This window comes from Trachemys scripta, chromosome 6 (genome assembly GCF_013100865.1).
Source record: "Trachemys scripta elegans isolate TJP31775 chromosome 6, CAS_Tse_1.0, whole genome shotgun sequence".
NCBI classification, from domain to species: Eukaryota; Metazoa; Chordata; order Testudines; family Emydidae; genus Trachemys; species Trachemys scripta.
The window spans coordinates 11108114-11124771 of NC_048303.1; the positions used below are offsets into that span (position 1 = coordinate 11108114).

Here is a 16658-nt window from a genome sequence, read left to right on the forward strand (position 1 = left end):
ACTTACAGCAATATGTTGGAACAGATTTAAGATGTATAATGGTAAATCTTCTTTTACCAAACATTTCTCTGTAGATCTTTGATGCGGTTATGAACTTTAACAAGGAAGAGACAGCCAAGCTGATAGAGAAACTTAACATCAAGCTAGATGTTGAAGATCGAGACAAAGAAGGCAAACCACTTCTGAAGGTATTTTAAAAAGATTTAATATAATCATTCAGTTTGACTTTTTTCCTTTAACCCAACAGTCAGGATTAATGGAGTTGCAACATTTGCCGCTGGTCCCCTTCTATTTTTGCTACACAGCACAACCTTCTAGAATACTTTGTGGGTCTTAAAAGGACTTACCTTATTTGTCAGTGGCAAATCTCAAAGTTTATCAACTAGTCATAGGGGGCCAAACAAAGACAACCTTGTGAATCTAGAGTGCCCCAGTTGACAATAAATGATTTGGAAGTGTGAGCCCTTGAGATATGAGAACAGGACTTGAGTCTGATACTGCACAACCAAACAAAGGCATATTGGTTAAGAGGGAGAGAACTTGGATTCACATTCAGATAAGCAATAAATAAATAACTGAAGAAAACTGCTAATGCAACATATATGTGTGTGTGTGTGTATTTTAACTTTTTCAAAATTGCCTCTGCATGTTCCCACGTATGGGATGAGCTTTGGGAAATGTCTAGAAAAGCAGTGACTATTGGGACCTCACAGGTACCGTTTTGCAGCACTCAGTGTTCAGAGCAGAGGCTGTAAGAAGCTTTATCTCAGTTCTTCTGCTAAACCCCAGAGTCCTTAAGGGTATAAGACTCCATGGAAGAGGGAAAGGCAGGTGGGTGGTGTGGATGTGCAGAGCCAGCCGTCACAAAGAACTGCAATTACTATTGTAGAGCACAGAATTAATAACTCATAGAAATGTCATGAATAATGGTGTAATTGGGTGTCCTTTCTACAATTTTCCGCAACTGATTAGTTAAATTTGATGGCAAAACTACACATAGAAAATGTACAGTTATACTAATGGTTTGTCAATAAACCTTAAAACTGCTGCTTCCATTCACAGCTTCAGAGTTTAAGGTGGCCCAAAGCATAGCTTCCTCCTGAAATGTAGTGCACCAGTTTGGAAAAAACTGAGTTTTCAGAATGCTCCATTTGAATAATTCGAATGTGAAGGTTTTCATTAAAAAAGAAAAAAAAACAGGCAATGAGTGGAATAACTGCTTAGATAGATTAAAGTCTTTTGAACTTTTAAATGGTCCCAGAAGAGCTTTGATTAGTTGTCCTGGTTTTTGCCCCAACTCTGTTTTTGGATAGTGTGTAGAAGGGCATTCGTTATTTCTGGGGTCAGTTGTTATGTTTATCATCTCAAATCTAGTTTCAGTGAGGATGCAACTTTTGTGTTTCTCAGGCTGTGATGCGCCACTGGCTGCCTGCTGGAGATGCCTTGCTTCAGATGATCACCATGCACCTTCCTTCCCCTGTAACGGCACAGAAATATCGCTGTGAACTTCTGTATGAGGGGCCACCTGACGATGAAGCTGCTATGGGTAAGGAGGCTGCTCTTTGACTTTGCAACACTAACTACACAATGCCCATAGCAAAGATTAAAAATATGTTGTTATCCCCAACCCGTGGAGTAAAACTGACTAGGTGACAAGCCACATAAATCTGGCTCAGAGTTAGTTATTACATTGTGCTGGCCTTTTTTAAATTTAATTTGTTCCATTACTCTGTGTTTGTACGATGGGGCTCCCAACCGGTTGAGGTCTCTTAAGTACTACCACAATGCAATTGTTCAGTAATAATAATTGAATGTTTTCATGCTGCTGCACAATTCACTGTAACTCCTTATCTGCTGGATGGTCTTTAATTCAGTCTCTGAGAATACATGGGTGGGATGAGTTGGAGGACGGTGTGCACTAACCCTTGGATGTACAGCATGAAGCAACACAACAGCAAGTATATCACTGCAGCATTGGTTATTATCAAATATGGAATCCTGCTGTCCCACCCCAGAGACATGACGTGTTAGGGGGCTGTGCAAGTACGCTGTTCACAGCACCCGCTCGGTTACCCAGGCTGGATTAGTTCAGAGCACGTACCCACTTTGTGGAGTTCTGATCTATTAAATCACTTCTTTAGTTGCTGGAATTTATGCCCACTCTGGCTCCATATAAGAGTCTTGATAGGTTTTCTTGCCTCTGTTCAGGAGGCGCTCTTTCCTGGAACTGGGTTTGTACTTCACATGGTTTCTCCCAATGAGGAGTTCCCCAGCTCCCCTCTTGGAGCTGTGGTGGTAGCTTAAGCCAGCTGTAGGGCCTTACCCAGCTGCTCCTTTTCCCCAATTAGTCCTCAGATTCATCAGGCAGGCCTTCTGCTGTGAACGAGGCAGTATATATGCTGATCCCCTTCCTAAAGATCATTCCAATTGGCTGGGAGAGATGAGAGCCTTGTCCCACCCACTCGGCAACGCTTGTGGTCCCTTAAAGAAACGGTAATGGTATGTCCTCCCAACACTAATTCCCAGAACCACTTTCTCTCTACCAATATATCCGAGGGTCCTTGTATCAGACCTCCTAAAATCTTAGAAGGCCACAACAGATGATGGGGATGGGTTGATCTGTAGGCCTCAGCATGCATAATGGGGCAGACTACCCCATCATGCTGAGATGTCTTGGTTATTTGTATCAGACCATACCTGGAGAATCATGATGGGCACCTGCTCCTCCACTTCCAAACTCCTTATGTGGAGTCCCATATTAAACTATCATCACCTCCATCTTGTTCAACATCTGTATGAATCCACTAAGGGAAATTGTGCATTACCATTACATCAGAGGCAAATGGTGCCATCTCCCAGCTTCCAAAGGCTTAGCTGAGATCAGCAACTGGATAAAGAGTAAATGGCTGAGGCTGAACCTGGGTAAGACTGAAATGATGCTGGTAGGGAGAAGGAGGCACTGTGCAGAACTCATCGTCTCTATAATATTGCCCTTCATTGATAGCTTCTTCTCTTAGGTCACGAAGACAGTCTGCAGCTTCAGTGTCCACCTGACATTTCACTGCTTTTAGAAACCCAAATAAATATGGATCCAACAACCATCTAGATTTGGCAAGAAGATTGCGCGGCCTCCTGTTGGATCTGGACTTAGCCGTAGTGAACCAGGCATTCATGACCTCCAGACTTGATTTCTGAAACTCTCTGTACCTAGGTCTGAAACAGGTGACCTCTTTAAAAACAAATCAGTTGGTCACTAATGGCAGGCAATCTCCTCTGTAACAGACCACTGGCAACATGTGACTTCAGTGCACAGTGTGCTGCTTTGGTTCCTGGTGAGTCAAAATCAAAGCTTTTGCCCTCCTCTTCAGGATCTACATCCAAGTAGGCCAAGTTACATGAGGAACCACCTCACTCTGTGATCTTGGCTTTCCATAACGTGTGTGTTCTACTGGAGCAATGGAACTTGCAACCAAAAAAGTAAAACTTGTGCTTGCAGGAGACAGAGATTTATTGATGATTGGCCGAATTCTGGAACTCACATATGGAAGACATAACGTTGACCACAAACCACCGTGCCTAAAGAGCAAATACACACTATACACCTGCCACACACATACACAGACCTGTGCCCTCTGGACTGGAAAGTAGGAGAGCTGTTAATTATAACTTTAGGCATATTTAATTTTGGAAGGCATTCACAATAATGGGTACCATATGAAAAACAAGGTTTATAAAGTGGAAGGGGAAGGAAATGCTCAGTAAAGTGTTAGGCCTAGTTTTAAACAGATTTTGAAGCCTCATTGAAATGCATTGTTTTACTGTAGGTGTCAAAAACTGTGATCCCAAGGGCCCTTTGATGATGTACATCTCCAAAATGGTCCCCACAACTGATAAGGGACGTTTCTATGCCTTTGGAAGAGTCTTCTCTGGTATTGTTTCCACTGGACAGAAAGTTCGAATCATGGGACCAAACTACACACCTGGCAAGAAGGAAGATCTCTACCTAAGATCTATTCAAAGGTAGATGGAAATAGTTTGCTTCTGTTGAAGAAGAATGCATGCATGCAAAAAAAAAAAAAAAAAAAAAAGGTCAAGATGCTTGCAAAGCCTATTTTTGGGAACCTAAGTAAAGGAGGATTGTTTACTTTTTTCTATTAAAATACCAAATTTGTATTTTTTTTTTTTTTTTGGCTTACATAACAGAAAATGAGTACCAGAAGGAATGCAGGCAAACAAGGAAGTTTCTATAACTGCCTTTTAGGTATAAAAAGGCATCGTTTCAACAGCTATTTAAGGATTGTTACCCAATCTCTGTCTTTATAGAACCATTTTGATGATGGGTCGTTATGTTGAGCCCATTGAGGAAGTACCCTGTGGCAACATTGTTGGTCTAGTTGGTGTTGACCAGTTTTTGGTGAAGACGGGTACAATTACCACCTTTGAGCATGCGCACAACATGCGAGTGATGAAATTTAGTGTTAGCCCCGTTGTACGTGTTGCTGTTGAAGCTAAAAACCCTGCTGATCTACCAAAACTAGTTGAAGGTCTAAGGCGTCTGGCCAAGTCTGATCCCATGGTTCAGGTGAGTGTTAGTGTTCAGGTGAGTGTTAGTTTTAGAGTTGCTGGTTTGCCGTGAAGTACTCAGACTTTATTCAGAAAGAGACTTTCATAATCTGATGTTTAGAATCTGCAGCCATACCACTTACGTTGTAATCATTTGAAACTCAACAAGCTAAGCAGGGATGGGCCTAGTCAGAACTTGGATAGGAAGTCTCTAAGGAAAACCCAGGTTTTGCAATGAGTAGTATTGGTTATTCATTAGGCAGCACTCTTCCCTTTGATTTAGTATTGAAACAATGTCCCAGCATGATGTTGGGAGTTGCTTATCTTTCAGATGAGATTGTAAAACCGAGATCCTGACTACTTGTCATTACAGATTTTCCAAGTGTGGGAATGTGGGAATGGTATTAGTCTTAGTGTCTGGCTAAATTAGTGTGGGCAGTTTCTGCCTGCCTGCCTGCCTGAATTCCATATACAGTTCCAATGTTATGGAGCGCTCTTCACTTCCTATCATAAGCTACTGTGTAGTTTTGCTGTATGATGTTAGACCACCTGCAACATTTCACTGGTGGGTAAGGTGATTCATTGTTAAATCCTTGGGATGAAAGGCACTTCATAAATGTAATGATATTTGGTTAATCTCCACAATAACAGCCATTACTAAGCAATTTTAGAAAAAATCAATCACAGATTAATCTAACAGAAAATGCTTGTGGAATGTTCTGATTTAAATTAATTTAAGAAATAATTTTTTTACTCTTACACAACTAGTATTTCATGTTCTAGTGTATTATTGAAGAGTCGGGTGAGCACATCATTGCTGGAGCTGGTGAGCTGCATCTAGAAATTTGCCTTAAAGATCTGGAAGAAGATCATGCTTGCATTCCAATCAAGGTATAAAAGGCTTCTTTTGTGTTTATATCTGCAATGTACAGAATATGATTACACATTAAGGATGGGATTTTCAAAGGGTATTTGATGCAAATTGGGCACCTAACTTCCTAAGGCTTCTTTGAAAATACCATACTAATTTCACAGACATCTTCATTTGCACTAAGAAACGTATTTGGCCGTGGAAAAATATTTCTGTTACTAGGATTCCTTCTCACTGGATATTTTCCATATTTATAAGTCCTGAGTTTTTTTTCACAGAAAATCTTGGAATCAGAAGATAATAATCCTACTTGTCAATACAGCGCAGTTCTTCTGCTGCATTTTATTGTCTCAATGAAATTAGCAGTCTGTAGTCTGTGTCAGGGAACACTTGTACTAGTGAATGAAATTGGCTTTAAAGTCTGCCTTGAACAAAATTACTCCTGGGGGGTGTTCTGTGACAAAAAATTAAAAATTCTGTGCCCAATATTTTAAAATTCTGCATATTTTATTTGTCAAAATAACACAATATAATCACACCAGTTTCAATTATTTTGATAATTTATTTCAAAATACCTGTCAGCAAGTATGTCTGTAACAATACAGACAAAAAAAAAAAAAAAAAAAAAAAGATTCAGGAAATGTTTTTTTGACAAATAAGATTCCTTACTAGGCATATTAATACAAAACTTTGGGTAATTCATTTAAACTACTATACAGAAACGTATTTCCTGTACCCCTCAGAAACAGTGCAAAGGCTTGGGGGAGCCAGGGGTAATGAAGGAGCTGAGGCAGAGGGAAGGAGCCTGGGAATGAATCCTGGAGGACTGTTGGGTGTGGGTGGGAAAAGTATGGAAGTTGCTTTTTGGGGAGAAGGGGATTGTTAGAGAGTAGGGAGGCCTCCCCCATGCAGACTCCAGCTGACCTCGAGCCTCTCCCATTCAGTCAGACACATCTGCCCCTATCGCCATGTGGCCCTGGAGTCACCCTCCCATCCAGCCCCTGGCTCAATGCTGTCTGAGCCCGTGCCCCAGTCTGTCTTCCCCCCCCCCCCCCGCCACTAGCCCTTCTGAGCCTCAGTCTGTGACAACCCCTCCAACAGCCCCATGTGCCCATCTCTGCCTCTGAACCTGGTTCCACAGGCAGGCTGCTGTGATGAACGCTGTTTCTGCGGGTCAGTCAGGTGTTCTGGCACCACAGCAGCCTCTGGTGGTCGAAAGGCAGAACTGCAGCACTTCTTGGGCAGAATGTATTTTCGGGGGGGGCGGAATCTGCGCCGGATATGATTACTGTGTATGTGCAATGGCATAGAATTCCCCCAGGAGTACAAAATAAAACCTGCTGCCTAAGGCAAAGAAATGCTTTAGAACTTTGTTATAAAAAGGGTAAACAATACAAATGTGGGAATGACGGGACATAGTAGGTTCCTTTTGTAATTTTAGTGTAAAATGTTGGACGTTCACTATTACAATTTTATTGGAATTTATTTGCTACCTCACAGAAATCAGACCCAGTTGTATCTTATCGTGAAACTGTCAGTGAAGAGTCGAGCCAGATGTGCTTGTCCAAATCTGCCAATAAACACAACAGGCTGTATATGAAAGCTCGGCCCTTCCCTGATGGCTTGGCAGAGGACATAGACAAAGGAGAAGTCAGTTCCCGTCAAGAAATGAAGCAGCGTGCCCATTACCTGGCAGAGAAATATGAGTGGGATGTGTCTGAAGTTCGTAAGATCTGGTGCTTTGGACCTGATGGAACTGGTCCAAATATCTTGGTTGACATCACCAAGGGTGTCCAGTACCTAAATGAAATCAAAGACAGTGTTGTTGCTGGCTTCCAGTGGGCAACAAAGGAAGTAAGTATGAATAATAGTTTACATGCAGGATATTATTAAATATTGCTCACATTATCCAAACACCTTTTTATCTAGTGATAGAATATATATGTAACCTTTAGGAAAAGACAACTTGTTTATTAGAACTGTTAGGAAATTACACAAAACTATGAACAGTTTCAGCAAAGAACAAAAAAAAATTGAAACTCTATTTAGATGGAAGATTTCTAGTGACTGTAAATGCCTGGAATTCCTCCACCCAAATATTAAATAGTTTGCAGTCTACGAGTGGTTGAACTTTGATTCCAAGTGCAGCTTTGTTGTGAAAACGTCTGTGTTCTTAAAACTTGCATTTCCACGTTGCAATGAATAGTTCTTCTGTTCCTTCAGGGTATCTGCTCACTACCAAAAGGAGTGTTTATGACTCTAAGTTGAAGGTCAAGGTGTCAGTGTAAGCACATGGTCAAATAGATTTCCAAGTGAACTCCCATATCTGTAAAAACGTTCAAAGTAGTAAAAAGTTACAGTATCAAATCCACCATTTTCCTTTCAATTCTGTAAAAGGCCATTGACTCTCTTGCAGGGTGTGTTGTGTGGGGAGAACATGAGGGGCGTTCGTTTTGATATCCATGATGTTACTCTGCATGCTGATGCGATCCACCGTGGTGGTGCGCAAATACTTCCCACTGCCAGGAGTGTCCTGTGTGCCTCTGCTCTGACAGCACAGCCCAGACTTATGGAGCCCATCTATCTCCTGGAGATCCAGGTATGTCAGAGGGTGATGTAGTGGAGACACGAAAGGAATATCATTGTACAAATATTGTTTCTGGGTTAAGAATGTTGCACTTGCTGTGTTTTTTTTTTTTTTTAGAAATTGGTCCTGTGTTCTGAAGATGGTAGAGTTTGAGTTTTGTGTGTTTGGAACAGGGTCGAGTTTGAGCAGTGACAGCTACATGCATTGCGTTAAATCACACTGTTCTTCATGAACTGCCAGTGCCACTCAGGGAAACTAAGAACTTGTTCTGCCTTTCTCTTCTGTCCTTTATTACTAAGGACATTCAAGAGAAAACAGGGGTAACTGAACCCTTGAAAAAAGAGGGTCTCCCTGCAAGTGTCCTGAGGACCTAAACCAGAGCAGAAAAGAGGGCAGTATAAGCAGCTCTAGTTCTAAATATGTCTCTGTATACTTAAACAGCAGTTTTTTCTAGAGTTTTGACCTACTCTGTAAGGGCATGTCTACACTGTGATCTTAAGTCAACCTGTATAGCCACCGCAGTCACCAGGAGCACTTCCACCAACTGAAGAGGGGCAGCGTTGGGAGGCTGGGAGCTGAGATCAGGCAGCAGCCCAGCTGGGAGCTGGCTTTCTTATCAATTTCACAACTTTGATGTAAGGAACACAGTGTCTACATCGACCCTAAGCACTAAGCCTCTCATGGAGGTGGAGTTATGTCAGTATAGTAGGGCATATACATCGGTGGGAGCAAGGCTGTAGCACAGATACTGACATAGTTAGGTTGACGTAAGCTACCTCATGTCAACCTAACGCTGTAGTGTAGACCAAGCCTTCCGCTGACTTCGCTTTTATTTGGGGGGGGGGGGAAGAGGAGGAAGGGTTCAAATTACTTTGTTTGGTAAATACAAGACCTCAGGAAATTTCTATTTGTATTAAAAGTATGTATTACTTGTTACAGCAAAACACACACTGGGTTGCCTTAAAAACAAAAACAAAAAAAACCCTCAAGTTCAATGCCTGCCATCATTTAGAAATGTGTACTGGTAAAAATCCCCTGCCAGAAAACACTATCAGTAGAGTTGCTTGAATCCCTTCACTTTCCCACAATCCCCCCGGCCAAGTGAGGGCATCGCAGTGAAGAATTGGATCTGCTTGCAGTGGCTACTGCTGCAAAGCCGTTCTTTTTAGCACCTGTAGTAGTACCTTGACTGTTTTAACATAGCGTTATCAGTGTGTGTCAAGCTCTCTTTTACATAATTCAATTTACATGTTTACCTTAGTGTGCACTTAGTTTTAGACAAATGATGGGAGTCCTGCCTATCACTGATCTGCCCTTTCACTAAAAGATGTAGAGAATTATTATTCTGGGGCAAAAAGTGAGCAGCAGTTCTTTACTGAACACTACAACCTTTGGACAGTGTGGCACCAACATATGCAGCAGTCCAGTCTATTGTAGACACAAATGACGTGCTGGGAATTGTACAACCTGAGACTGGGGAAGAAGCGCCTTGGAGAGATTTGGAGGAGGGAAGCAGGCACACAGAGAGGTGGTTCCAGGGTAGGAGAAGAATCCAAAGGGATTGTCTGGTGCTAAGTTTAGTGCTGCTATGTTCAATGACCAAGCCACGGCTATCTGTATGTAACTTAGTAACATTTTTCTTCATAGTGCCCCGAACAAGTGGTTGGTGGTATCTATGGTGTGCTGAACAGGAAACGGGGTCATGTCTTTGACGAATTCCAAGTGGCAGGAACCCCGATGTTTGTGGTCAAGGCTTATCTACCTGTAAATGAGTCTTTTGGTAAGGCTGCCAAATTGTCTTTAGCCAACTCCTTGTACCTTCCTTAAGTAGGTCTGGAGGTGGGGGAAGACTTCCACCAAAGTGGCTGGGAGTTAATGAAATGGGAATGCTTACATCTGACTTCCTTCCTGCTGTTTTTTGCATCTTCAACCACCTTCTCCGCTAGGCTTTAATAACTTCTTGGCACCCTGTGCGGACACATGCAACTTACTCTTCCCAGCTGAGGACATTCCAGAGTGACCAGGACACTACTTCTGTCACTAAAGATATTTATTAAAAGCAGGACCTAAGGCCCCTCTTATGCTGTAGCAAACTTGTGTGTAACGCAGAGCTACACCAGTGTACCACAGCCCAGGAGGTAGCCTGATGTTTTAAATGAATAATACAATCTATATAGCCTTACTGATTAACTTATTATATCCCTTTCCGTCACTGCCCATAACTTGTCAGTTTTCAGGTTTTTGTTTTTTTTTTTTTAAACTGAAACTGCCCTTTGGCAGTGGGGATGTGTTCAGTAGTGAAGCTGGAGGCTTTGCCAGCTGTAGAGCAGGGGGACAAGATAATAGATGGGCTTTTGACATAGTCTGAGACAGTTAGCTGTTGTGAGAAGCATATTAACTGGATAGTTCTGCTGAAATTATCCATATGAAATGAGTATTTAAAGGATCATCTTTAGGTTTCAGAGTTAACATTGTAAGAATAAGGCAATTCACACATCAGAACTATTTGTTTCTCTGGAGATTCAGACAGACATTACATGGGTTTCTTTGTTTCCTGTTTGGAAGGTGCTATTTGCAATTAGACATTTGAACTTTTTCTAATGATAGGATACACTGTGTAGGTTGCAGATTATTCTGTACCTTGAGTCATAATTTAAACCAGAGCATCTTGTTGAAACCCAAATGCCGAAACAGTTGCACCTAGATTTCCTTGGTATAGGTACGGCTTGTCATTCTCAGCTGATGAACTGAAGATGTTCAAAAAACTGATATTTTCCCTATAGCTCATACTAAGTTCCATTTCCAGGAGTACTGATATCGCAGTTAATAAGGAGCTAGTCACGTAGCTGAATTGCTGCAGCGGGGGGGGGGGGGGGGGGGGGGAAGGAAGCAGTAGTAGTTTTGTGAAGAGGGAAAGGTGAAAAAGTCAGTCATCCTTTTTTAATAAACATACTTACATCCGAAGTAGTTCTGATGCATAAGAATTGCTCATCTAGGGAAAAAGGGCAAGATCCACAAAGGTACTTAAGTCCATCATTTAGGTGTGTCTGCCATTCAGCTGCCACCTAAGTTTCTGCTGATGGGCATGCACAAAAGCCAGCAGCACTCCTGACACTGGGACCACAGCTTTTGCTGAAATCCTGCAGTTTCTCATGTTAGTTGTCTTCCACCTATCTCCCCATAGGGCCTGATAGTATAGGCACAGCTGTGGGTTTGGGCCCCCTCCATGAGACAAGTGTGTGGGTCCAGAATGCACAATAACCCAGGGGTCAGGGTACTCTCATCTGTCATGAGGGAGTAAAGTTCAAGTCCCCAGCAGGGCCTGAACCTGACTCACCCCTCAGCCCAGGTGAGTACCCTGGTTGTAATGGAGTGGGTCTCCTCTCCCCCGTCCACCCGCTCTTCTTGGCATTTCACTCATGGCTAATTTAGGCAGCTCCCCATTCAGCTTGCTGGCTTCTGCAGTGCTTACGTCTCCCTTGTGCATTGTACAATGAATACAGGTGCCTAAGTAGAGTCTGAGATTCCCCCAGGAAGGGGGGTGCCTAGGAGTTAGCCATTGCAATACTGTTACTAGCAGTTCAGTTGTAATTACAATTAGGTGAATAAGAGGTTAATGTGTTCAGTTAGAAACCTGGAAAAAAACAAAATGGTAAACTTCAGGCATCAGCCTGGTCAGTTTCCTAGAGGTTGCAGTTGGGAAAGCACATGCATACAGTACTGAACCCTACAATGCTTTCTGGCTGTTGGAAAGGAAGGTCAAGATAGGACTGCTCCACCCTATCCCCCAACCTTTTTTCTGGTTTCATTGCTTTTGCTTTCCACTAAGAAACCAGCACAGAGCAACAGATTGCATTAGGAGCGGGAGCAGGAGCGGTAGGTGTGAAGGAAGGATTAGAGGTGCCTTGTGTGATGGTCACTGATGTTCTAAGAATTAAACAGTGGACAATGGGGGGGATTACAATACAACACTGGCTATTTTAATTATTTAGTGCTTTTTTTTTTTTTAATCATGCTCTTACCCACGTTGAGCTTAGCATCTCGGTGTTTACACAGCTAGAAAGGAGAGGTTCTCTCTTGTACAGTAACTGGAGTTCACACTGTTTTCTCTCTGGGTGCTCTGCTCTAGAGCAAAACGCACACCTCAAGAATCTCACTCAACTGTGCCATTCTAGCAAAAACTATTCAATGCACAGTAGGGCTTCCAACTCTGCCTAGACACAGCAGGTATGACTGGCTGACTTTGCTTCCTTCCCCCCACCAGGTTTCACTGCTGACTTGAGGTCCAACACTGGTGGTCAAGCTTTTCCGCAATGTATCTTTGATCATTGGCAACTTTTGGCTGGAGATCCTTATGATGCAACTTCTCGTCTTGGGCAAATTGTGGCTGAAATACGCAAGCGCAAAGGCTTGAAGGAGGGTATTCCACCTCTGGACGACTTCTTAGATAAGTTGTAACCACCTTCTCTGCTTATATGTTACATTTCCTCAAAACCAGGAAGCTTTGAGAACATCATTGAATACAAACAAACAATCCAGCATATTGCAGTTAGATCATGTTCATTGCCAAAAAAAATAAAATTATTAAAAAAAAGTTACACTGACTGATTAGAGGGGTTATTTTTGTAAGCAGGCCACTCTGTAGTTACCTTTGTGAAAAGTGTAGGTAAGTGGGAACTAACGGCCTGAAGTTCTTTTAAAAGAGATTCTCTCCATTAACATGTAGTCGGTTTCACAACTGTCCTGATATAGAAAACAGTGGAGGCAGCCGTTTTACTATAGAATTATGCAAGAATTTTTAACTAAATTTAGGTTTTTCTTCTTAGTCCCCTTAAAGCTAATAATCTATTTCACATACCCCTTTGAAAACCTACATGTTCTTAAAGATATAGTGAAAGTGATCTTAGAAACCAAGCCTTTTAACACAAGATTAAAGTTCTGAATGAATCTAGATTATCTGTTTTGGTATTAGGGAAACTGAAGTAGACAATTAGAAAAAACAACCCACAATTTCTTACTAGCCTGTTCCAGTTTCTGAAAGAGTTAAATAATGTAACTAAAAAGGTGTTAGGGGGACACCTTCTCCAGAGCTCCTCCAAATAATAGTGATCATCAGTTTGTGGGGGTGAGGCTCATTGGGCTTTTCTCTACCACTATTTTCTCTACCCATTAGAGTAGGTAATAGTGGTAGGGAACTTTTTTTTTTTTTTAAAACAGTGATAGAAACTACTTTCCTCTAGCAGCTGAACAGTATCTGGCTATGTTCAGTTCAGTTCCACTCAAAGCAGGAAGAAAAAAAACCAGGTTCTTTTATAGTGGAAGCTAAATGGAAGCACTCTTACTTTTCTCCATACATTTTTTACACTAATAAACTCAATATACATCAATCTTGCTATGAAGCAAAAACATGCTGAAGTACAAAGCCTTAAATGTTCCCCTTTCTCCCCCTAGTGCATGGGTGAAATAAGGGTACCCTAGGCTGCCCAATTCAGCATGTTCTCCAACACTATGAACTCTGTTCCCTAGAGTACTCAAAATATTCAATATAAACTTTCTACCAGAAGGGTTGGTATGACTGACATGTCAAAGCAGTCTGTTAGGAACCGTCCACAAATGTCTTAGCTAGTCGCTGCTGTATGTACAGCTGTATGGTATTAGAACTTTGTAGCCAGCTATAGTTTGTCCATGGAAGTCTTTCAATTGCTTTCATGACTGTCACTGTAGGGTTGCACCTGATATTTAGAACTATGCTTTCCTATTAATTGACTGTAAACCTTGCATAGGCATCCATCAAAAAGTTTTGCCAGTTTTTAAAACAAAATAAGCCCAACTTTGAAAAACAACTGCCATAACTCCTCTCTCATTCTACAATGCCAGTTTGCAACTGACGAGGAAAACAGCAATGGTCAAAATTGAATTACATTTGTCAAGCTAAACCACACCCAGCTCAAACTTGACTTCCTCTCAGTGCTTGTAAGCTTCCCCGAGAAGAGCTGTGTTTGAAAGTGGAGACTGCATTTGCCCCCCCAATTACTTAATGTAATGATCATTGTTATATGGCTGAACAGCTCCTCTCCCCAATGCACCTGATTTATACTAATGAAGCGTTTGCTACATACCAACCAGTGGTGCCAAGGAAATACTTCAATTCTGTTGCAAATTCCATTGCTCTATTCTCTCACAAAGAGTGTACTGTTGAGAAACTGAGCGCTGATCAAAGCATAAGAAAAGCTGAAAGAGGGATTATCCCCCTCTACTGCAGCCTCTGTAGGGGGCGGTCTGTCAGGATACATTAGGCCATCAAGCACCCATGCAGCCCACCGTTGGAGTGGGTTTGTCAGGTGAATCATTTTTTCTTGTCCCTGGTTGCAGAGCAGCCCTTTAGAGCCCCTTGTATACTAGTGTATCCCGGGGGCAACTCTAATTTACGCTCGGCCCACAGCCAACCAAGAATTGGGCAGAGGGGAAAAAAGTGTAGCTTAAAGCCACCTTTTGCCTCTTGGGTATGTTTGGTGCTGGGTCTCCTGGAGATATGGCACAGAATCTGTCCTGTGGACTTCACCAACGCATAGCTATTTCTCATTGCTGCACCGCCAGTTCTTCAAATCCAGCGCAGGTCAAAGGGTTGTTGTGGGCTTTTGGCTCTCCCTACATCCAGTTTTACTTACAGGAAAGAATCTTCACTCAACTATACAGGTCAAACCAGACATCACTTTTTGGACAGGGACTAAGGCAGTTATACCACACGACTTTGGCTTCTGGCAAGGGAAGCCAATACACTAGACATCCGTCTGAGAATGAGTGGAAAAAACAGACTATACTAGTTGCTGTAGAATTGCATGCATCACTGGCAAAACCTTCCGCATATAGTTCTCAAATGGTGAAGGGACAGCTTGTCACTTCATTTCACGGCTGCAGTATGGATGTTCCAAGCAAGTGTAGGAGGCACAGGTACAGACATACCCTTCCACCCTGCTCAAATGGAAGGGAGCACGGAACAAATCTGCTGATCACGGGCAACTCTAAGTATGTTTCCTCAGTTGTCTGCTGCTCTGAGAAAGGAAATAACCTCTCTAATTGAGCAGATACAACAGACTAGGAAATTATAGAACTGCATATTGCAATTCAGTGCTTCGCATGTTAGTTTATGATCCCTTCTATCAGAATGCCGGTGTTGGTCACTGACTTCTACTCCAGTCATCTTAGTGTATGCACAACATGCCTCAGGCGGCACATGACCAGGATTCACCACTGAATTTGGTCCGCTGGTTGGATCATTAGCTTCCCCGGTCCAGGTACTGACAGAGTGTGACAAATGCTGATCCATGCCAGTGACTTAGTGCATCTGCAAAGTACCATGTGTTCTTAGTACAAGAGAACTTTTAAAAATATTGTTTATCTTTAGTGTCCCAAAATTAGCATGACTATGCTATTTTTACTTCAACTATGCAATTAGTATAGAGAAAAAAACACTAATCACCTAAAGAAAATTAGAAACAATAAGCAGCTTGGCTTTATTAACAAATCATGCCAGAAAAAAAACCTTGCTCATTTAATAGGTACAAAGTTAGTGGACAAAGGGAAAAGAGTGTGTGGGGGGGGGGGAAGTGCACTATTAAGACTGACATGAACTGAAGACTAGCTGAAAGAGCATACAAAAAAGCTACGAGTAACAGATGCCGATTATTTGGGGTGGGAGTGGAGGATGGCAAAGGGATGTGCAATAAGCCCTGTTTTAACATCTCCTGTATTTACACTTAGTTCAAATACTATGGTAACAAGTGCCGTAAGTATGGCTTTCGGAGGCATAAACCACACTGAACCAAATGCAACACTTCCCCATCTAGTACCTAAAAGATATTAGGGAAGAGACAGGAAAGAATGAAAGTGAGTTGTTACGGGAAGAATTTTAAATATAGTCAACAAACACTATACTTGGAAAAGGTGCAATGTCAAGACAGACAATACCAAGATTCCAGCTCTAAAGCAATGCATTTCCTTATCACTTTCCTGGTCTGTAACCCCTTCCAACATACAGCACTGAGATCATCCATAGAATATCATGTACAATTCTGGGTACCACCAAAGAAAATATCAGATAAGAGGAAAGCAAAGATTAAAACAATATTAAAGGGAGGGATTAGGAGGAAAGATTAATTATAGTCCTGATCAACAAACCCTTCTAGACACTATACACAATAGTACTGTTAAGAAACCTTGCATGATTTGGCCCTATATGTATATTTGGACCAGGCAGGGACAGTGTCTACACTGGTTTGATGATTATCACAACAAAGAAACCCTCTAGTCTACCATGAAGTTATAACAAGGAGTAATGGGCTGAAAGAGTGAAGACAGTTTCCCAAACGTTGTGTCACACTGTGCAATAGCAAAAAGGCGGGTGAAGCTGTTTGAATCATTTAAAGCTCAACTAGACAAAGCTTTGGCAAATATGCACAAAGAACAATCCTGCACTGGACAAAGGACAGACTAGACAGATAAACGACTTTGTGATTCCAACAGCTGCACTGAAGGACAGACAGTTTAGTTTTATGAACTAGTATGGGTAGGCAATTACATGAAGGAAGAACAAGGATTTCATAGTCTGAACAGGTTTTTGTTGTTTTTTTTTTTTTA

General features: G+C 41.9%; 1 protein-coding gene across 1 annotated transcript in view; it reads left to right on the plus strand.

Moving 5' to 3' along the window:
* The window catches only part of LOC117879501 (elongation factor 2-like), a 31866-nt gene extending 19247 nt beyond the window's left edge, over positions 1–12619 (plus strand). Inside the window, exons 7-15 of the mRNA XM_034774736.1 lie at positions 75–188; positions 1408–1546; positions 3825–4020; positions 4324–4582; positions 5347–5454; positions 6935–7288; positions 7851–8033; positions 9669–9801; positions 12286–12619. Coding sequence (XP_034630627.1) covers positions 75–188; positions 1408–1546; positions 3825–4020; positions 4324–4582; positions 5347–5454; positions 6935–7288; positions 7851–8033; positions 9669–9801; positions 12286–12479 — 1680 coding nt within the window. The 3' untranslated portion in view covers positions 12480–12619. The remainder of the gene's footprint in view (positions 1–74; positions 189–1407; positions 1547–3824; positions 4021–4323; positions 4583–5346; positions 5455–6934; positions 7289–7850; positions 8034–9668; positions 9802–12285) is intronic.
* Positions 12620–16658: the final 4039 nt, after the last annotated feature.